At 50.7% G+C, this 21140-nt stretch overlaps 8 protein-coding genes across 8 annotated transcripts; 5 read left to right on the top strand and 3 right to left on the bottom strand.

The window, feature by feature from the left end:
* JCM6883_002929 (WD40 repeat domain-containing protein) lies at positions 1-2560 on the bottom strand (the record flags this gene model as incomplete). Its single annotated transcript, XM_076630721.1, has 7 exons — positions 1-1144; positions 1209-1384; positions 1453-1600; positions 1668-1857; positions 1923-2015; positions 2089-2174; positions 2238-2560. Coding segments are annotated over 7 exons (2160 nt in total), but the record flags the coding sequence as incomplete, so codon positions are not given.
* A 2137-nt stretch (positions 2561-4697) lies between these two features.
* Positions 4698-6194, top strand: GIR2 (Gir2p; the record flags this gene model as incomplete). The annotated part of the gene is made up of 7 exons (XM_076630720.1): positions 4698-4704; positions 4785-4850; positions 5160-5222; positions 5354-5505; positions 5571-5684; positions 5765-5939; positions 6004-6194. 7 exons carry the CDS (start codon positions 4698-4700, stop codon positions 6192-6194), a joined length of 768 nt encoding a protein of 255 aa, XP_076489457.1.
* A 212-nt stretch (positions 6195-6406) lies between these two features.
* Positions 6407-9222, top strand: JCM6883_002927 (uncharacterized protein; the record flags this gene model as incomplete). Its single annotated transcript, XM_076630719.1, has 8 exons — positions 6407-6573; positions 6801-7843; positions 7927-8348; positions 8425-8617; positions 8725-8911; positions 8996-9014; positions 9085-9132; positions 9199-9222. 8 exons carry the CDS (start codon positions 6407-6409, stop codon positions 9220-9222), a joined length of 2103 nt encoding a protein of 700 aa, XP_076489456.1.
* A 1168-nt stretch (positions 9223-10390) lies between these two features.
* JCM6883_002926 (3-deoxy-7-phosphoheptulonate synthase class II) lies at positions 10391-12703 on the bottom strand (the record flags this gene model as incomplete). Its single annotated transcript, XM_076630718.1, has 10 exons — positions 10391-10512; positions 10623-10916; positions 10992-11046; positions 11117-11315; positions 11378-11484; positions 11564-11900; positions 11984-12092; positions 12160-12237; positions 12329-12404; positions 12500-12703. 10 exons carry the CDS (start codon positions 12701-12703, stop codon positions 10391-10393), a joined length of 1581 nt encoding a protein of 526 aa, XP_076489455.1.
* Positions 12704-12879: 176 nt separating this feature from the next.
* On the bottom strand, positions 12880-14457 carry MSW1 (tryptophan--tRNA ligase MSW1; the record flags this gene model as incomplete). Its single annotated transcript, XM_076630717.1, has 6 exons — positions 12880-13331; positions 13422-13588; positions 13680-13795; positions 13895-14089; positions 14171-14293; positions 14356-14457. 6 exons carry the CDS (start codon positions 14455-14457, stop codon positions 12880-12882), a joined length of 1155 nt encoding a protein of 384 aa, XP_076489454.1.
* A 108-nt stretch (positions 14458-14565) lies between these two features.
* On the top strand, positions 14566-17697 carry JCM6883_002924 (uncharacterized protein; the record flags this gene model as incomplete). The annotated part of the gene is made up of 13 exons (XM_076630716.1): positions 14566-14740; positions 14807-14957; positions 15025-15088; positions 15159-15268; positions 15335-15409; positions 15500-15839; positions 15903-15988; positions 16059-16245; positions 16308-16706; positions 16782-17046; positions 17132-17163; positions 17232-17432; positions 17527-17697. The coding sequence occupies 13 exons, from the start codon at positions 14566-14568 to the stop codon at positions 17695-17697; spliced, it is 2256 nt and encodes a 751-aa protein (XP_076489453.1).
* A 677-nt stretch (positions 17698-18374) lies between these two features.
* On the top strand, positions 18375-19064 carry YNK1 (nucleoside diphosphate kinase; the record flags this gene model as incomplete). Its single annotated transcript, XM_076630715.1, has 5 exons — positions 18375-18400; positions 18460-18479; positions 18539-18793; positions 18856-18919; positions 18974-19064. 5 exons carry the CDS (start codon positions 18375-18377, stop codon positions 19062-19064), a joined length of 456 nt encoding a protein of 151 aa, XP_076489452.1.
* Positions 19065-19320: 256 nt separating this feature from the next.
* On the top strand, positions 19321-21090 carry JCM6883_002922 (alpha/beta fold hydrolase; the record flags this gene model as incomplete). Its single annotated transcript, XM_076630714.1, has 11 exons — positions 19321-19436; positions 19530-19579; positions 19661-19770; positions 19849-19894; positions 20025-20103; positions 20186-20294; positions 20364-20399; positions 20469-20535; positions 20603-20619; positions 20680-20761; positions 20825-21090. 11 exons carry the CDS (start codon positions 19321-19323, stop codon positions 21088-21090), a joined length of 978 nt encoding a protein of 325 aa, XP_076489451.1.
* Between the last annotated feature and the right edge of the window lie 50 nt (positions 21091-21140).

Below are 21140 nucleotides of genomic sequence, written 5' to 3'. Positions count from 1 at the left end.
CCCTAACCCTAACCCTAACCCTAACCCTAACCCTAACCCTAACCCTAACCCTAACCCTAACCCTAACCCTAACCCTAACCCTAAAAACCCTAACCCTAACCCTAACCCATCCTCGCATCCAACCGCAGTGAAGATTGGAGATCCAGCTGCAATCACGACCCAATTCGGAAGATAATCGACCCAAAGCGTTTTCTTCGGCGTCGCGACTCGAACTTCCGCTTGACCTTTTCCTGAGTAAAGCGTATCGTCAGGCTCCGATACCTCAGAAAGTACCGAAAGAGACGACTCACGATCACCTTGATCGAAATTCCTCCATTCAAACGTATCTCCCGCCTCCGAATCCTCCACTTTCAGACTCCCAAAACTGACCACCTCCCTCACTCCCAACACTCTCTCACTTCCCTTCCTCACTACCTCTCCATCTGCAACTCGATTCAAAACCTTGAAAGTTGGTTCTCGATCCCTCAAACAGTACGACGGCGCCAAAACGATCGGTTCAGGTCTATCCTCCTCCACTTCTCCCGTCAGAGTATGACCAACGAGTCGATAATCGCGATCGGAAAGTCGAGGAGCTCCGTATCCAGGTTGGAATTGATTCGAAGGGACCCAAGGTCCGACGGCGGAGATGACGCTCGCTTCGTCGATTTGGAGAGGGAGAGCTGAGGCTTTTCGTTTACGAGGTTGAAGAGGGTTCGAAGAAGTTGCTTGTTGGGGAGGAGGGTAAGGAGCAGCTCCGTTATAAGCGTCGAAAGCGGCGGAGTTCGAAGTCGAAGCGAAGGCGTTCGCGTCGAGAATTGGAGCAGAAGCGAAAGCAGCAGCCGAAGTCGATTGCTGGGGTTGAACTGCTGGATTGGCGTTCAGAGATTGAGGTTGAGGTTGAAGTTGAACGGTTCGAGGTCGTTTCGTTTTCCTCGCGACTAGTTTATTCGGTTGAGCTGCAGTTCCCATTCCCTCAACAAAGCTGTTCTGAGCAGAGAGGTTCTGAGGAGTGGGTACGAGAAGTCGAGGAGTGAAACCGTGTGATTCGAGGATGATTCGTCGAGAAGTTTCGGGAACGAGAGGAGGGAATTCGGAGGTGGAAAAAGTGATTACTGCGACTTGTCCGTCGGATGAACAAGCCCAGAGATTAAGTCCATCTTTCGACCTGTTTCGGAGCGTCATTAGCAGTCGTTTCGCGTCGAAACGAACGAGAAACGAGAAAAACTCACCAGGACAAATCGAGAACGTCTCGATCGAAAACTTCCTCCAACGCTACAAGAGGGCGACCGAGATCGCTCAGCCACAATGAGATCGAACTACGGGCAGCGATCGCTACGAGAGTCGTCGTGTTTCCGAGAGATGGAGGAAGATTCGGATCTCGGAGGAAAAGAAGTGGATTATACGCCTGTAGAATCAAAGAGAATGAGCTCTCGACTACAACGAGAGACGGTACTTGTAGAGAAGAGAGCTCACCGCAACCGTTACGATATCGGGATGACCGATCAACGAACTCGCTAAACCCCAATCCCCTGCGACGTTCTTCCTCGCAATCACTCCAGCTACGAACACCGGTCCATTCATTGCGTTTGGAGCAACGATAAACGATCCATCAGGACTCCACCTAGACAGAGTTAAAGTCAGCCCTGAAGAACATGGAACTCGACGTGAATGCAAGATCTTGGACTGACGCAGGTCTCGTTCCGTTACTCTTTGGCGCATCATCAAAAGCGTCCTCGATACTCTTCTCGAGTCCCCAATCAGTAGTCCTCCAGATTTTCATCGAGTTGTCGTCGGATTGAGTTGCGAGGAATTGACCGACGGGATCGAAAACGACTCCTTTGACGAATCCTTGATGACCTTGAAGCTTGCGGAGGAGCTCTACACAATCACCGACGTCAGTTTGATGCAGAAAACGGTATCACTGAGCGGAAGCGAGAATGTACCAAACGAATTTCCAGACCAAACGAAAACTTGATTATCGAGGCCGACTGAAGCGAGGAATCGATCGTCTGGACTCCAAGCGACATTCGCGACGTCTACCAGTATCGTAGGCGAAGAGATCAGCTTAGGGTTGAACGGAGAAGGAAAGAGAGAGGAAAGCTTTCTTACCAGATTGATGACCGACTAAACGACGAGTCGCTTTCCAATTCTCGATATTCGTCGTCTCTGATCCCCAAACCTTACCTCCTTTCGCACTGGAAGTGGGTGGAGTTCATCAACCTCTCGAGCCGCTCAGGTAGAGAATTCCGTTCACTCACCCATCTAAAGCCCAAACTAAAACCGCTCCATCATCTGCTCCACTCGCGAGATACGCTCCTCCATTACTCCATTTCAACGTCGTTACCGCACCCGCATGACTCGTTCCCGTACAAAGCAACCTCGGACATTTCTCCTCCCCTTGTTCCTCCTTTTCCTTCTCGAGCACAGGAGCAGTGTTCCAGATCCGTATGACCGTGTCCAGTCCTCCAGTCGCTACTCGGGAGCCGTCGGGGTGTACGTCGATCGCGTAGAGGGTGAGCCACGGTTTGCTCGGACGAGTTTCATCGAGGTGGAGAATCCACGAGGGTTTCGTGATGTGCATCTTGGCGACGCTCCCGAGAGTTCACTCTGATGTCTTGGAGCAGTCCAGTCGCGTTGTCGAGTTTCCGAGTGAGAGGTGAGAGGGAGAGCGATGAGAGGTGAAAGTTGAGTGATTTGGCGGGCTTTCACAGACCGGGCGATGAGTCTCGAGGGATCGTAGTAGTCGTCTAGGTCCTTGGGCTAGATCGCAAGCCTCGAGTGAGGCGGAAGAGCGTCGTTGACGGTCGAGGGGAGCGACTTTGCAGAGAATCGTTTCTCTTCCTCCTTCACTTCACTCGATCACTCGATAACGCTCGTGAAACTCTGGAAGGTCTTCAGGCTCGGTATACTACGCCGGGAATGCGTCTCGCGCAAGCTTCGCAGCCTAGTCTCTCGTTCGCGCTTTCTCGCTTTTCGCTCTTCCGGCCCATTTTTTCGTCGATTTGTTGTCTCAGCCCATTCAATCCGCTATGCTCTCGACTCTCATTGCGATAAGAGGCGAAAGAATGAATCCCGGTTCAAGATTCCGATCTTTGTCGAACTTTTTCGCTCGCTTCGTCTGTATCGATACAGACGAAACGATATCGTTTTGGCTTGCTTTGAGCTCGATGAGAACGCTGCTGCTCAGTGGACTTCTTCTCAATCTCCTCCTCTTATACAAGACACCTGGCGGCGCGTCGCACCCTAATGGCCCTAACGAACGCAAGCAAGATGAGAAGAACACGCTTTGCGAAAACCTCGACGCAAAACCTTTATAGCTGATCGTCAATTCCGCTCAAACAGGCCACGTTCTTTTGTCTCTCATCTCCCGAAAGTGTTGTGACGATCCCTTGGAGCTGACCCGCAGATCAGCGGGTCTCTAGACCGAGGCGCATACTTTTCCTCACAGAACTCGAGACTCCGAACGCTCAAGTGGTCTTTCACCCTTTGTCTGAGCTGTTTTACCCTGAAGACCTTCTCCATCCTCTCTTAGTAGGAGATCATCACGCCAGGAGCAGACAAACAGTTTGAAGCACGCAAGAATCATCGACAATTCGGAATTCAAGCTGCGACGCATCACACGCTCAAAGCTCGTCCATCACTCTCAGCCTCAAAAAGCTCCCAGCCAACGTACGGATTCGCCCCGATTACAACTAGACAAAGATGCGGTCGAACAATCAAAAAGTAGTCAAGAGCCTTCCGAAACGAAACCCGGAACTTCGAAGCAAGCTCAGAGAAACGAACTAGCGACAACTAGCACGGTCTTCCGCAAACTCCCTGTAACATTCCAGAGCTCCGTGTCGGTCGCCGTCTCCGGTCGTTTCAAGCGAAGCGAAGCAGAATCGATAATCGTCGAACTCGTTTCGCTTTGTCCGCGTCGAGGTAGCTCAAGAGTTTCCGATCCGGTCAAAGCAGCATTCGTCAAGATGAAGCATACTTCACGGCTCTTTGTGACGAGGTTGATAAGCGAACAGCGCCTTCGTCAACGTCTCATCGAAGAACCCAAAAAATTCGTTTTCTCCCGAATCGCCTTGAGCCTGTCCCCTTTCACCCTTCTAGTGTCTTCCTGACCAATTTAGCCTGCGTGAGTCTCGATAGACCGTAGAGGATCAGATCACAACGTTGAAAAGAGGGTAGAAGTCGCCTCCAACCCTGAAGACAAAAGCGAAATTTCGACAATCTTGAGGATCCAGAGCGGTGTAATCCAAGCGATCGGCGCCTCTGCGTTCCTGGCTGCCCCTAGGTACCATGCTTCGAGGATCCAGAGTGTACTGAGAGCAAGGCGGGACGAAGCAGACCGAAGGGCGAGAAATGAAGCGAATCGAGTTGAAGCGACAAAGACGAAGGTTTTCGAAAGAGACGCTTGATCGGCTGGATGAGTCGCCGGAGTAGCAGAAAGTTAATCGTGCAGACAGCTAGGTCGATCAAGCAAAGCGAGAGGACCGAGTTGGCCAGCGAGTTGAAATCGAGTGTCGAATCCTGGGGCGTGAGCGCCAGTCGCGCGGCTTGCGAGAGTAGAGCTGAGGAGACTTCAGCTTGTCGATTGAGCCGTAGCTGGCCGAGTCGAGTGAATGGTAGGAAGTCAAGACGAGTTCATCGATGTCTCCTCCTTTCTCATCACTTCGACCTCTTTGAACCGACTTTACAGCTCACATCTATACCTTCAGAGCTACTTCAGAATGACAGGTACGTCTTGATCTCTCTCTCTCGCCCGATTCGACTTCGCATGATCTCACTTCGAGCCTGTCTCTCCCTCTCTCACACAGATTACGCCGAAGAACGAGCATCAGAGCTAGAAGTGCTGGAGAGTATCTTTCCTGATGAGCTAGAAGGTGAGCTATTCTCTTCCACCTTGAGGTTGAGCGAACGAGGTTTCGAGAGAGGGTCTCTCGAGCGAGCCAGCGGATGTGGTGGTAGAACGTTTCAAGGGGGATTTCCAGAGGGAATAGATCAGAGGGCGGGCGTGAGAAGGAAGAGTTCAAGTAACGAGACGGGGTTGAGCATAAGAAATGGTTTTCGCAAGTGGGGAGAACCGTCGTCGCCCGAGCTGTCCTGCGGCTCTTACGAAATCAGCGAAACAGAGTCCAGACGAACAGTGAAAGGCAGAGCTGACCCACGTGTTCCATGTCGATCTGAAACAGTTCTCTCGGAAGACAAAATCTCGATTCGAGTTGAACCGGAAAATCAAAGCGAAACGAACCCTTGTAAGTCTCACCAGCGGCATTCTCGCCATGCTCTCTAGGCCACCCTTCGTCCTCCTCTCCCCTCCATCCCTCGTTTGCTCTCGAGGATGACTTTCGCTGATCTTCTCTGCGAAACGCTTCTTCCCCAATAGATATCCTAAATCTCGTCGTAACCTATACACCAACATACCCGGATGAACTACCAGAAATGGAGCTCGAAGTAGTAGAAGGCGAATTATCCTCATCGGAAGAGACGTTTCTACTTGACGGACTAAAAACGAGCGGAGAAGAATCTTTAGGAATGGTCAGTCTCTGCCTCTTACACTTGTTCGAAACCCACTGAGTGTAAAGGTTGTGCTTGATGATTAGGCGATGGTGTACACGCTGAGTACGCAATTGAGGGAATTGATCTCTGAGATGTTTGTCCAACGGAAAGAACGGATAGCAGCAGAAGACGAGGAACGATACCGAGCTGAAGAAGCCGTACGTCTTTCACTATCTCCCGTAATCGTTCTCTGAAACTACGTGCTGCTTTGCTCACTCACTTCGTTCGTTCGTGACAGGCGATCGCGAAAAAACGAGAAGGAACAAAAGTAACGAAAGAATCTTTCGCTAGTTGGTCGGTTAAATTCGAGAAGGAGATGCAAGAGGTACGAAAGAAGGAAGAACAGGAGAGACTGAAAGGGTTACCGGGGAAAGAGCGGGAGGAGGCGAAGAGATTCCTCGCGAAACTTACTGGTGAGCTCTCAAACTTCCTTCTTTCAACTCGTCTGGCAAGTCCGCTCACTCGGGTTCGTCACAGGTCGACAACTGTTCGAGTCGGACTCGACGCTCGTTGGTTCGGATGCTGTGTTCGGAGACGAAGGAGATGTCGCAGTCGATTTCTCTCAATACGAAAGAAGAAACGACGACGACGAAGATGAGGATGAGGATGAGGCGGATGGAGTGGGAGAGAGATTACGATTGGCGGATCTTAGTGATGATGAGCAATAGCGAAACTACAGTTCATTCTCAGCGGACAACTTTCGAGAGTTGTTCCCCCGCGAAACGAAAGAGAGAGAGAGAGGAGAGTCAAAAATTCTCAAAGTTCTCGAGCCGAATTGCCGCCGACTTCCTCCTCTTTAATTCTCCCCCTCGACGCCTCTCGACTAGACACCTCGAACCAGTAAACCTAGTCGCATCCAGAGCCAGTCTCCCTTGCCACCATGCGTCGTTCCTTCGCCTCTTCTTCTCGAGCACTCCGTTCTTCCCCCGCTTCAACTCCCTCTTCTTCCTCGATCGCCACTTCTCTCCGACCTTCCCTCAAAGCGAACAAACAACAAACGAGATCTCTCGCTACCGCTACGAACAAGATCGAGGCTCAATTAGCTACGTGAGTCAAAGTCTCTCTCGAGATCGGCAGAAAAATGTTCCCTCTCCCTCCACTCTCGCCGGGGTTACGGCGAATCCGAGTCGAACACTGTATTGGTTGATCGTGTTGGAGATTTACCGTGCCGAATCCGATTGCGAGGAGAGTTTCCCGAGGAAGAGTGGAGAAAGTGGAGTCAAGTTCAACTCATCCCGTTCTGAACGAACTGACACACTCGAGCATGAATGTAGACGACCTAAACCTGCCCCTACATTCAACCAAGTCCCGAAATCTGAATCGGGCGCGACTCCTTCCCCTCTCTCATCGAAATCCGCAAACGCAAATGATCTCGACTCTTCCTTCATCGGTTTATCAGGAGGACAAATCTTCCACGAGATGATGTTACGACACAAAGTTGAGAAAGTGTTCGGTTACCCAGGAGGAGCGATCTTACCCGTCTTCGATGCGATTTACAATTCCCCAAATTTCGATTTCGTTCTTCCTCGACACGAACAAGGGGCTGGACACATGGCAGAAGGTTACGCACGAGTATCTGGTAAACCCGGAGTCGTACTCGTCACTTCGGGACCGGGAGCGACGAACGTAATCACCCCGTTACAAGACGCTCTCTCGGATGGAACTCCCCTCGTCGTCTTCTGCGGTCAAGTCGCTACTTCTGCGATCGGTTCCGATGCTTTCCAGGAGGCCGACGTGATTGGAATCTCTCGTTCGTGTACGAAATGGAACGTCATGGTTAAAGATATCGCCGAATTACCTCGACGGATTAACGAAGCGTTCAAAATCGCAACTTCGGGTCGACCTGGTCCGGTTCTCGTAGATCTACCCAAGGACGTCACAGCCGGAATCCTACGACAAGCGATCCCTCACCGTTACACTCACCCAGAACTCGTCGAACACAACCTCCCTTCTCGGCAACGAATTCATTCCGCAACTTCGCAACTCGGAGGAGAAGCGAAACCCATCTCGGATGCCGCACTCGAACGAGCAGCTCATCTCATCGCGAACGCGAAACGACCCGTCATCTACGCCGGACAAGGAATGCTTTCGACTCCCGAAGGACCTGAACTCTTGGCTCGTTTATCGAAGGAAGGAAATATCCCCGTTACAACGACTTTGATGGGATTGGGAGCGTTCGACGAACTCGACGAGAGTCATTCGCTTCACATGCTCGGAATGCACGGATCCGCTTATGCGAATTTGGCGATGCAATCCGCCGACGTTATCATCGCTCTCGGAGCTCGTTTCGATGATCGTGTAACTGGTCGTGTCGACAGTGAGTTGGAGATTCCTTTTTCTTCCGCATCGTGAGTGAAAACTGACGACTCGGCTCGATTTTGCGAATCACTCGACTCTCAGCTTTCGCTCCCGCTGCTCGAGCTGCCGCCGCTCAAGGTCGAGGAGGAATCATTCACTTCGAAATCCAACCCAAGAACGTCAACAAAGTGATCAACGCGAACGTCGCGATCACTGGAGACGTTCTCGAATCTCTCTCTCAACTTCTCCCTCTCCTCCCATCTCAACCTCTCGAACGAAAAGAATGGTTCGCCAAGATCAAAGAATGGAAGAATGATTACCCTTTCACCTACGTTCCTTCGGATCCGAAAAAAGGAGAATTGATGAAACCTCAAGAAGTTATCGAAGCTTTGAACGATTGGTGTGAGGAACATGGGAAAGAGAACGTTATCGTTTCGACCGGAGTTGGTCAACATCAAATGTGGGCTGCTCAACATTACCGATGGAGACATCCTAGAACTTGGGTCTCGTCGGGAGGTCTCGGAGTGAGTTTTCTCTGCTCTTCTCTCTCTTTGTTTCTCTCGTCTCAAAGCTGACTCGGATTCCGCACGATCGTGTTAGACGATGGGTTACGGTCTTCCCTCGGCGATTGGAGCCAAGGTTGCAGCTCCCCAGAAAATCGTCGTCGACGTCGATGGAGACGCTTCGTTCTCGATGACCGCTATGGAACTCGCTACCGCTTCTCAATACGATATCGGAGTCAAGGTTCTCCTCCTCAACAACGAATTCCAGGGTATGGTTCTTCAATGGCAAGGTGAGTTTGGTCGCTCGATTTCCTTTTTTTTTTCGCTGGAGTTCTCGTTCCTTCCCATCTCCGAACCGAACTTGATACTGACATTTTCTTCGTTCGACTCACGATAGATCTCTTCTACGAGAAACGATACTCTCACACCGAGATGACGAATCCCGACTTTGTCGCTCTCGCTAAATCGATGCGTGTTCACGCGATCCGATGCGATTCCCTCGAAGACCTACCTGCGAAGATGAAGGAGTTCATGGAGTACGACAACAACAAGCCTGTACTCTTCGAAGCTCGCATCGTGAAAACGTGAGCATTCCCCCTTTTCTTTCTCGACTCGGTCTTTCCCTCTACGATCCGATGCTGACTATTGCTACCTATGTGCACGTATAGGGAGCACTGCATGCCTATGGTTCGTGCTTATCTCACGTCCCTTCGTCGTCGCGATGTCGAAACTGACGTTTTTCCATTCGAAACCTTAGGTTGCCGCCGGAAAAGCTCTCCACGAAATGACCATTCATCCTTCTCTCGTACGTTCTGCGCTGCCTCTCATCGTTATCTAAGGAGCATCGTCACTCACGTCTCGCTATCTGCAGAAAAAACTCGCAACTCTCGATTAATCGATCTGCACGACTTACCCAACTCTCTGTCCATTCTCGCGCATTCGGCCATCACCAGATCACGACGACGCCTCATTCATTTACCCTATTCCCCTTCTCTCTGCCTCTTGTATTGCCTTGCTGTCTCTTGTGGGTTTTCTTTTACCTTGTACCGATTTTTTTCCATCATTTTTTCGTTTTCGTCTTCTCTTCGTGGAACAAAAACAGGCTCGATTTCCCTGGCCTTACAGTCTCGCATGCAAAGGTTCCACTCGCGAGCGAACGACTTTGATGATCGACTATGAGCTAGAGAAGCAGAACCAGTCGAGTGAGTCTCGTTCGAATTTGCGCGAATCGCTCAAGGACAACGCTTGGCTTCGCTTCCACGCAGAGACCAGGAAGATTCTCGACGTCGGTCTCACCTCGAGTCGAGTGCGCTCGATTCATTGCGAACGCAGTCAAAGAGAAGTCGAGTTATGAAAATGGTGAGTCTTGCGTTTGGGCGAGTTTTCTCTCGACAAACTTCTCGCCTCGTCGGATCGAGCAGCGATTGCGAGAACTGAAGATGATGTTGAAGGCGACGGATCGCTCGGAAGCCTTGGTCTCCGAAGCCCATCAGCTCAAGGTCCTCGCGAACCCGCAATGACACACTCTGCGACAAGATCGCTTTCGCTTCGACGACAAATCCGTCAAGACCCCCGACTTCCATGTCGTTCACTCGGGTCCGTCCTGCTTACGGCAGCTCAGAGAATGATCAAGCGATCGAGCCAGGAGTTCAGCGACGAGGATAGTGCGAGAGAGGGGAGTTCGCAGCGAGCTCGCTCCGTTTCGACTATTCTCGTCGAGCAATCGTTTTGGAGTGGAGCTAGACTCGTCCGCTCCTCGCTGAGGCAGCTGACAGACGTTGAGAGAGTCGATCCATTGATGCCGCTGCTTACTTGTTCGCTCTTCGCTCGGCGCCCGAGCCTATGCGTGCGAACCGGTCTCAAAATTTCTCTCGCACGATTCCATTTTATGTTCTCGGTTCAGGCTCGACGACAAGAGAAAGGCTCTCGACTTTAACGAGAGCTCAAAGAGCAACATTGCGCGCTAAGTCAATCCATCCATCACGAAAAGCAAGAGGGAAGGGAAAGTTGCGAATTTTTTTGTGAACAACTTCGCCCCGACACGAGCCTAAGATCCTCACCTCCTATTGCCGTTGTTGACTACTCGATCTACTCGCGAGTTCCTCCAAGATTCTATCCTCTTTCTCCGATCTACTTCCAGCTCTCGCGTTCGTCGGTCCCGCTTGAGATAACAAGAAAGCGATATCTACTCAAAACGAATCCCTCATCAGTTCCCGCTTTCTCATATCTCCTCGATCCCCGAGCAAGAGAGAGAAGGAGCAAGAGAAAGATGGGAGAGGAGGGAAGAGGACGTACCGAGAGATTGTTCGAAATTCAACCTCGGATCACAATGACTCTCGAACCTCAACCCCAAACTCTCTTCTTCCAACCTCATACTACCTCCTAAACACTCCGTTACACTCAATCCATCCTCAGTTATATCCCCTGTTAACTCGAGGTGGACTCCACCGAGTCGGGAGGAAAGAGAAGAATGGATTTTGAGGGAGGATAAGAGTTCCGAGACGAGAGATGACATGTGTCGAGTTTTGTGGAAGGGAGGAAGGGTTGAGGTTTGAGTGTTACCGTGCATTGGGTCGGAAATCCAAACGACTAAGGAGAGAAGAGGGGTTGTTAGTAAGAATGAATCGAGAGGAGAGAAGAAGGAGAAACGCGAGAGAAATTTACCGGGATGATTTGAAGCTTGAACGGCTTTGATATGTTCCGGTAACAATTTCTCAACCTAATGATGATTCGACAGCTCATCAATCTCCGGCAGTCATGCAAGAAACTAACGAGATAGTGGAACTCACTAATTCAGCTCCATACCTCGCAATCAACGTAACTCTTCCTTCCTCCCTCTCGGGATTCACAATCTCCAACAACTCGACCAACTCTTGACCTTTCATCGAAGGTCCAACTTTGATTCCGATCGGGTTTTGAAGTCCTCGGAAGAATTCAACGTGAGCTCCGGAGAGGGATCGAGTTCGATCTCCGATCCAGAGGAAATGACTACTCTCGGTGTCGACCGAGGTCAGTTGATGCTAGTGGAGGAAAGGAGGGGAAAGACGCACGCGGAGGTACAGTAGTAACCTGTTTCGGGGGACGAAGGAGAAACTCTCGCGAAAGATGGAACGACGCATTTCCTCGTTAATGCCGATTCATACTCGAGCATTAAACCCTATATCTCGAGAATCTCGTTAGTCTGTCTCTCATCCTCGCAGGCAGGAGAGAGTGAGAGGAAGAGAGACGAGACTCACTTCGTGACTCATGAAAACTTCTGCCGATTCCAAAGCTCCCTTGACCCCGTTTTTCCCTCCATTCCCACTAGCACCAATCACTTTCATAAACTCCAATGCCTCTCCCAATTGCCCCACGATCGCTTCGTAACTCTTCAACAGTTCAGGACTTCTAACGTGCGACAACGGGAGAGACCAAGGGACGTTCTCGGTTGAGGAATGAGGGAGGGATGCGAAACCGGAGGAGAGGAGGGAGCGCACGTGGTTCACGGTAGAGACGGAGTGGAAGTAGGAGAGGAGGAGTCGTTCGGGATCGGGGAGGCGGTCAGAAGGGTGGATTCCATTAACGTTGTCGCCTCTATTTCCGGCAAGCAAACTCAAGGGGTCTTCAGACACCAGCTCAGAATGATGAGTCAGAAGATACCGTGAACCCATGCTCACCGGAACGAAGGGATTTCTTTCCCTTCGACGATTTCAGTTTGTTTCGAACGAGGTTTCGCGTATTGTCCTCCCATTCTCGCTAATCTCACTACCGGAACTTTCAATCCCCCTGTACGCGAATTTCAAGACGTTATCAGTCACGTCGAGGTTGATCGGTAAGGAATAGGATCACGCACAGATGAGAATGAGAGACATTGAAAGTAAAAGTGATAAACGATGTTCAATCTTCTCTGAAGTTGCGTATTCAAATAACTCTATCGGAGCGTAGACGTCGTCAATTCGAGTTCCTTGTCCTCCTACATACAGAGAGAATGGCAGAGAGTGAGAAGGGGAGGGAGAACTGACCGGCACAATCCCCTCCTTGAAGTAAGAACGCTTCCCCTCTCCCAACCGCCGCTAACTCTTTCTTCAATCTCTCAATCTACTCTCTCAGCACCCACAGCGACTCTCATCAGCTTTCCTCCTCGTTGACTCAGGACGAAGCAAGTACCCCCTCAAGAGAAAAGCCGAACTGACCTCTACAGCGCTAACGATCGGTGGTAGACTCTCCAGCTTTCCAACTACTTGATCGAGAGTGGATTTCTTCTTGTACAAAACTGGATCGGGTTCATCGAGTGTTGTGGAGGATGATGATGATGATGATGAGGGGTAATCGACAGATTGGCCGATCGGGAACGATCTCCAACTTGATGGTGACCATTCTGTACGATTCGTAGACATCGCTTGTATCGGTTGGCGAGGGGTTGGGAGAAAGTAGGAAGAGAAAGAGGTCCACGCGGGCCGAAGAAGTCTTTGAAATTCGTCTCTCTCTTCTCGGGAAGCCGTTCGCAACTCTGAGTCTCTCGAGTCAAGGTTTTGACTCTTTCGCAACTAAACTCTAGTATAGTACAAATATTCTATGCGGTTCCTACAGCCCTCCTAACTTCCCTCATAGTTCCCTCTGCGAATTCCCTCGCCTTCTCCGCTCCTTTCCGTTCCATCTCACCAACCCATCCTTCCTCCCTCCTAATCCTCTCAAACTCTTCCCTAAACCCTTTCAACCCTTCCGAAACAACTTCGATTAATTCTTCTTTAAATTCGACAATACCCCTCTCTCCCGAGAAGCGATCACAGATCTCGGAGGGAGTTTGACCGGAGTAACCAGAGTGGATTGATAAGAGGTTTGAAACTCCTGGTCTCTCTACCGGATCGAATGTGACTCCAGGGATTGAATCGGTCACGGCGGATTTTAGTTTGGAGCGAATGAGGGAGGGAGAGTCGGTTAGGAATAGGACGGAAGATGGGTTCGGGGAAGATTTGGACATTTTCGAAAGAGGGTTTCGGAGGGATTGAATTCGGGGGTAATCAGCTACACCACACCAACCACTCAATCATTGTCAGCTACAAGATCGCTACATCGTCCACCAGAAGAGCGAGAGAGGCTGGGCGGGGACTCAACTAAGCATAACTTCCGGTAACCTGAAAGCTCCTTTCCCTTTTCCTTTCGATTTCGTACCGTCAGAAGACCATTTCTGTCCTGGGTATTGACGATTGAAGGATTCGGCTAGGTCCCGACAGAGTTCGAGGTGTTGGGTTTGATCGTTTCCGACTGGGACGTGAGTCGCTCTGAAGTCAACGAGCGAATCAAAGGGCGAACGAAAAGTCAGCTCGACAGGAAGAGACCGCGTGAGCAAAGTACCAAGAGATGGGAACTGACTTGTAGAGTAAGATATCGGCAGTTTGTAGCACTGGATAAGCTAGTAAACCTAGTTGTAACAAACTCTCGTCGACTTCATCTTCACTATTCGCGTTCCTCAGACTCGCCAGTTTACTCTACTCTCGTCGACAGATACATCAGTACTCTCCTTCTCATCATCTCGAGCCGTTGGAGAGCTAGGGGAGAAGGGGAAAGGAGGGGTAAGGGCGACTCACTTTCCAACTAGTCATTCTCAATAACCTCCCCACCGGCGTCACACAATTCAAATACCACCCCAACTCGGCATGTTGCGGTACCATATCCTGATGAAACAAGGTTATATCCAACCCTTCTTGCGCTTGATCATGGAGACCGAGAGCTAAGAGGACGGAAAACATGTCTCGACGTTCTCGTAACAGTTTCTTCGGATCCTGTGTAGCTCATTCAATCCTCAGATCAGCCTTCGACGGAAAGGACTGTCGGGGAGACCTAGAGAGGAAGAAGGAGCTCACTTGAGGTACGGTGAGAGCGTGTAAACCGACTACAGAGAAAATTAACCGATCTTTAAGCTGTTTCTCCCGTTGTTCTTTGACGAGAGATTGCCATTTCGATAGAGCTCCTAAATGATTCCCTATCTATCCTCTCGTCTCACACTTCGTCAGTGTCAGCCGGGGAAGGAGAGAGAGAGAGAACGAACATGAGGAATCCCGGTTGGTTGAATCCCTGAGAAAACTACCCTTCGAGCAGCTGAAGGTGGAGTCCCAGCTAGTTGTTGTCGTATTCTCGTGGTCGAACGCATACTGGTAAGGTGTAGAAGGGAAGGAGAGAGCTCTCCAGAAATTCCTCATCAATGAACTTCTCCCATCTCTACCTCTTCGACTCTCAAGACCCACCCGAATTCCCGTAGATGAGTTTCTGGAAACCTGGAACGATCGCTCCTGGTAGTTCGATCGATCGAGACGCAGGAGGAGGAGGAGGAGGAGGAACGGGAGGGGATTCATCAAGTTCAGCGATTACTGGAAGAGTCTCTACGAATCTAGGGGTATCTGAACGGAGGAATCGGTTACCGATCACTAAACAGCGTGCGCTCTCCCACCCTTCAGCTCCCGCACTCACACGAGCTGATCCGTAGCGAGGCGTCTTCACAGGCGATTCACTCCTCTACACTCTTGAACAACACCCCGTAGTAGTCTTACAGTCTCCGACAGGTACGGGTAAATCTACGCAGCTACCACAGTTCTTGTTAGAGGCGGGGTGGGCGAAGGAAGGGAAATTGATCGGGATCACTCAACCGAGAAGGTATGTCTCCTCCATCTCCATCTGCTTCCCGGATAGCGGAACTGATAGAGCATGAGAAGAGGTGTAGGGTAGCGGCAATTAGTGTCGCTCAGAGAGTAGCGGAGGAAGTAGGATGCGTGTTGGGAGACGAAGTGAGCTCGAATTCTCTCTTGTCGTCCTCGTTTGCTCGCCACAAGTAGCTAATGCGACGGCCGTCGGCAGGTGGGATACAACGTTCGCTTCGAGTCACTTTCCTCGGCGTCGACTAAGATCCTGTATCAGACCGACGGAATGCTGTTTCGAGAGATTCTGCTCGATCCGCTTCTATCGAAGTGAGCTGCTCTTCGTCCTTCTATCCTTTCCTTCCAACAGATTGCTGATACTAGGAGGGCCGATAGGTACTCGGTGATTATGGTAGATGAAGCTCATGAGCGGAGTTGTTATACGGATTTATTGCTCGGAGTTTTGAAGAAGTACGTTCTACTCTCTGACTCTCCCTCCGTTCGCCTATTCGAGAGACTCTCGTCCCTCTAAATACTGACGAATGATTCTCTCTCGCGTAGGATCCGCAAAATTCGACCCGAATTACGAATCATCATCTCCTCGGCAACTATCGAAGCTCAACTCTTCGTCGACTATTTCAACGACTCTACCTCTACCTCCGAACCTCCCTCTACCCTTCTGACCAATCTCAACGGATCCTCGAGTACAGACGCTGGAGAACCCCCACGAAAGAAATCTCGCTGGGACAAGAAAGAGAAACTCCCACCTCCCGTGAAAGATCAAGCGGTAATGGTTCGACTCGAAGGGAAAGCGTTCCCGGTTGAAGTATGTTATCTAGAGGAAGCGACGAACGATGTGGTGTTGAAAGCGGTCGAAACGGTTTTCGATATTCATCTCAAGGTACGTCGTCTTCGAACCTCAGCAACAGAACTGTAGTTGCTGAGGTTTCCATTGTCGACACAGCACCCTCAAGGTGATATATTGGTGTTCTTGACGGGGAGAGAGGAGATCGATCGATGTTTACAGATGATCTCAGATTATTTGCATCGGTGCGTCTTCTTTCCTATCTTTCCGCTAACTTGTGAGTTCGCTCACCTCCTCCCGCTCCATCTGATACAGATTACCTCAAGGTTCACCGCCACTCTCGTTCCTCCCACTTCATTCAGGACTCTCTACCGAAGCTCAACTGGCCGCGTTCGAACCGCCTGCAAGGGGAAGTCGTAAAGTTATTGTTAGTACGAACGTTGCCGAAGCGAGTGTGACGATCGAAGGGATCAAATTCGTCGTTGATTCAGGTCTCGTCAAAGTACGCTCTCTCCCCTCTTCATCCCTTTCCCGTCTCTTTCCCACTGACTCTCTCGCTCTTAGTTGAAATCCTTCGACCCGACAACAGGGATGGAATCACTCCTCGTCACTCCCTGTTCCCTCGCTTCTCTCTCCCAACGCACTGGTCGAGCCGGTCGTACCTCCCCCGGAAAATGTTTCCGTCTCTTCCCCTCTTCCTCTCTCTCTTCCCTCCTTCCCACTACACCTCCCGAAATAACTCGTTCCGACATCTCCCTCCTCCTCCTACAGTTGAAATCACTCGGGATCAAGAACCTAGTGAGAGGGTTTGATTGGTTAGAGAGTCCGAGCGCGATGATGATGGAGAGAGGATTGGAGTTCTTGACGTGTTTGGGTGCACTGGATGAGGAGAGTGGGGAACTGACGGACCCGCTGGGGAAGAGAATGAGTGAAGTTCCGGTGGATCCTATGATGAGTAAAATCGTGAGTTCGCTCTCCGCTCTACTACTCGGTTGAGATCGACACGGACTGAGTAGGACGGTCGGTTCGTACTTGCAGCTGCTTGACAGTCATCGGTATGGATGCTCGGATGAGATTCTGACGATCGCAGCGATGACTTCTGTTCAAGAACGTTTCTTCCCCCCTCTTCCCTTGAGCGACGACGATCGATTGACTCGGGAACTCTTTCTGCAGAATGTCTTTATTCTCGACGACGAAGGAAACGGTTCATCATCGATTAGGGGTGAATTGGAGAGAAGGAAATTCACGGTTGAAGAAGGGGATCATTTGACTGCTTTGAACGCTTTCAACGCATTCGTGAAACGTGAGTCATTCAAATTTCCCACGCTGAGATGGGCTCTATCGATTCGATGGGCAGAGACTGACGAAAATCGAACGAAACTTTGTAGACGGTCGAAAATCCTCGAAATGGTGTCATACAGTAAGTCGTTTCTCCTCCTCCTCGATCAGCCCTCGCACGTCTGACTCCCGTCTCCTCGCTGTCTGTAGCATCGGCTCAATTTCCGCGCCCTCTCTCGCGCCCTCTCGATCCGTACCCAACTCTCAAAATACCTCACCCGATTCGGAGTCCCCCTCATCTCGTGCGGGACCGACGATTCAAAAGTACGGAAATGTCTCGTCAGTGGGTATTTCAGGAACGCTGCGGTTTGGCGGGATGATGGGACTTTTAGATCGATCAAGGAGGGAGCTGTACGTTTCTACCTCTCTTCTCCTAGTCTCTCGCGAGGAGGAGGCCGTCGCAGGGAAAAAAGTGTGTGCTGACGAAGAAGAGTCGAGTGAGTAGGTTCTCCATATTCATCCAAGTTCAGTACTCTTCACGAGAACTCCAAAAACGAAATATGTAGTTTATCACGAAGTGATCGAAACGACAAAGAGGTTCATGAGGGAGATTACGTGCGTCGAACTGGATTGGTTGGTTGAAGAGGCGGGTCATTATTATAGCTTCAGAGATTGAGTGAGGGGAGTGAAGACTGGAGGAAGAGTTTCAGTTTTCGTTTTTCTGGAGATTGGAATTGTTGTTACAATTAGTCGCTTTCAGCCGGGCTAGATAGGGAGTGTTGTTAGTGTCTACTATGGAGAACGACCTGTCTGTCAGCGCTCGCAAGCTTGCAACGAGGCTTGAATGCGAATCGACTTTCTGCACGTGCGAGAAAACCAGAATATTTGGATTTCAGATTCAGGCGCCCGTGCGGCTTCACCAAGTAGGCAATAAGCAAGTCTCGCCTCGCCGTGCACGAACTAACGGCTGTATGATTTGAAGCTGAAGCGACTTCGGAAAAACCTCCCGGTCGAACTCTTTTGCTTTCCATCTTGCTATCTCCCCAGCACTTTCACCTTTTACAGTAAGCTACGAGCATCAAGATACTTCTCAATCGGCAACTCTGAAGGTCACGCCGATCGGCACCTCCGGCGAGAGGAGGAACGGGAGATGGGAGAAAAAGAGGTGGAAGGGAAAGGAACACGATATCATGGAGCTTGGAGAACGCAGGCAGGCAGCAAGAGTTGATTACATGGCGTACAGAGGAACCAATTTAGCTGGAGCACTAGAACGCCTCGCGAGCAGGTTCAATCAATCTCCCTGAACACGCTGCTGATTCACTCTCGTTCTCTCTCTCGTTGCAGTCTTTCGAAATGGAACAAACCTACATCATGATCAAGTGAGTCTACACTCTATCCCGTCTTGCTCGAGCGAAAACTGATGAGTTCTCTTTCCCAGGCCTGACGGTGTCCAACGAGGTTCGACTTCCCTCCCTCTCCTGCACATTCACCCAGTCTAACCCGTCCACGCTCCACAGGACTCGTTGGAGAAATCATCTCCCGTTTCGAGAAGCGGGGCTACAAGCTCGCGGCGTTGAAGATGGTTCAACCTACTACTGAACACCTCGAGAAGCACTACGCCGATCTCGCCGGAAAGGGATTCTTCAAGGGACTCATCTCTTACATGGCTTCGGGACCTGTCGTCGCTATGGTTTGGGAAGGAAAGGACGCGGTCAAGACTGGTCGAGTCATCCTTGGTGCCACGAACCCTCTCGCTTCCGCTCCTGGAACTAGTGAGCTCCCAATCTCTCTTTTGATCGGTTAAGCGTTAGCTGATAGGGTGTGGTGTGAATAGTCCGTGGTGACTACGCCATCGACGTCGGACGCAACGTCTGCCACGGATCCGACGCTGTCGAATCGTAAGTTTTGTTTACTCAATTTTTCGGAATTCCCGCTGACAGTCGCCTCAACAGTGCCCAAAAGGAGATCGCTCTCTGGTTCCCCGAGGGAGTCCTTCAACACACTCTCGCCTCGGAGAAGTGGGTGTACGAGTCCTCTGCTTAGTTTTCTCGTCGTCGTTCCTTTCTTGAAACTGCATTCCATCCCCATCAAACTATCAAACTCCTTCCTCCCCTCGCGCTTACTTCAACGGTGGTCTTCCTTACCTCGAGTGTGTCACGCGAGAGGACCAGAGAGAGCGAGAGCGCCGAAGTCTCGAGCTCACCGGGATTCGGTGCGAAATTTGTCCGTCGAGCGTAAAGCGGGGCCCAGAAAACTCTCCTTTCTCTTCCTCCTCTCACTCCTTCCTCCCGACTACACTATGCCGAGCCCACGAGCGTGTTCCCTCTTCTCCCGTTCCGACGGCTTCACCTTCGGCTACAAAGTTCTCTCTCGACATCTTTTACCGTTCAAAACTCCTCTCGTACTCGTCACTGGGTTCGTCCTCGATTCGCTTTCACATAGTCTGAACGTATATAGCTCTGACACGTGTAGGTGGTCGTTCGGACGGTCGTAGGTTGAGCGCAGTAGGTTGATCGATTGGTTCCCTCTTGCTGCTTCACTCGCTCTTGAACGACCAGGTCAGTCCTGCTCCTCCATCTTCTACTCGTCCACCCTTCCCAGTGAATAAGCGACTGACCCGGCGCTGTGTGAGGTGACAGTGTTGGTGTTCGATAACCGAGGAATCGGTTCCTCGACGATCCCAGCCTCGAAGAAGGATGAGCAATACAACGTACAAGATATGGCGAATGATGCGATTTCGCTCATACAAGTAAGTTCCGTACTATCCGGAAAGGAAAGAGATCGAGGTGTTCATTCAACTTTCGACGTTTTGCGAGGGTTTTAACAGCACTTGAATTGGACGAGGATAGATATATTGGGGTTCTCTATGGGAGGTGAGTTCCCGTTCTCCTCTATCCACGCGATGAGCCGAGAAGCCTTGCAAAAAGGCAGCTCGTCCTCTGGACATCAATTTTCGCACACAAAGTTCTCTCTCGCTGATCTCCTTCTTCTCACTCGTTCAAGGAATGATCGTCTCCACCCTCCTCGTCACCCCTCATCTCCCCTTCACAGTAGAACATGCGATCCTCACCGCAACCTCAGCGTTCGTCTTTCGTTCGCTTCAGAGTTTCCGTCTCAACCTTTTGCCGAAGCTGACTCTCAAGCTTTCCGATGATCGCGAACAGGAAACGCGCACATTCTGATCTTCTCAAGGCGATACCGCAAGGTGGAGGAGGGACTGGAAAGGAGTTGTCGAGGGAGGAGAAAAGAAAGCTTGTTGAACCTTTTACTTACGTAAGTTCACGGTCTGATTCTCAGTCGCTCCTGTGCGCCGTGATTGAGCTCAACGTGTCCTACCGATAGGTGAATTACTCGCCCGAATTCGTGAAAAACCCGAAAGTATGCGTCTCTCGATTCTCTCGGTTCGTTTGACGACAACTGAGTGGTTACGAAACGTGGCGCCTACAGAACCGTGCATTGCTCGATAGACGGATAAACGAATCGATTGATTCGAGGAGACCTGCTAGGACAGTTCGTGAGTTGTAACTCCTTTCTCAGCTAGTGGCATTTGATTCCGACCTGAGAGGAATCGGTTCATGCAGAGCAACAAGTAGCTGTCGTGAGTCCTCCTAGCTGGATCGATATCCATGTCGTTGCTGACGAAGCACGAGGGTGATAGATTGCGGGCTACGACGTTCGAAAGCAACTCCCTTCAATCCCTTCGACACTTCCAATTTTGATCCTTCACGGAACTCTCGATCGTTCGTCCCTACTCTCCCAGCCATTCTTCCCAACCCCACTGACACGCGCTCGATACGCTGCAGGTTCCGTCTACTACACTGAAGCAAAGTACCTAACTCAAGGACTCAAACATGCGAAATTACAAACTTTCGAAGGGGTCGGACACATGCAAGTTCCCTTGTACTCTCCTCCTTGCTTCTACTGGAGACTGATAGGTGATAATGACAACAGGTGGTACGATTACTATACAACTTCATACTGGTCTACCCTCCTAAACACATTCCTTTCCGACCCCAAAGGAGGCGACGTTTCTTCCCTCAATGCTCCGACTCCCTCCGCTCGACTCTGATTCCACCGGTCCCAGCTTATCTTACTGTCTCGTGGAGGATTTGTCGGCGA

Source organism: Sporobolomyces salmoneus, assembly GCF_050403485.1.
Source record: "Sporobolomyces salmoneus JCM6883 DNA, S_salmoneus_JCM6883_v1_ctg11, whole genome shotgun sequence".
NCBI lineage: Eukaryota > Fungi > Basidiomycota > Microbotryomycetes > Sporidiobolales > Sporidiobolaceae > Sporobolomyces > Sporobolomyces salmoneus.
Note: the sequence above shows the minus strand (reverse complement) of the source record. Positions and strands in the feature narration are given on the sequence as shown.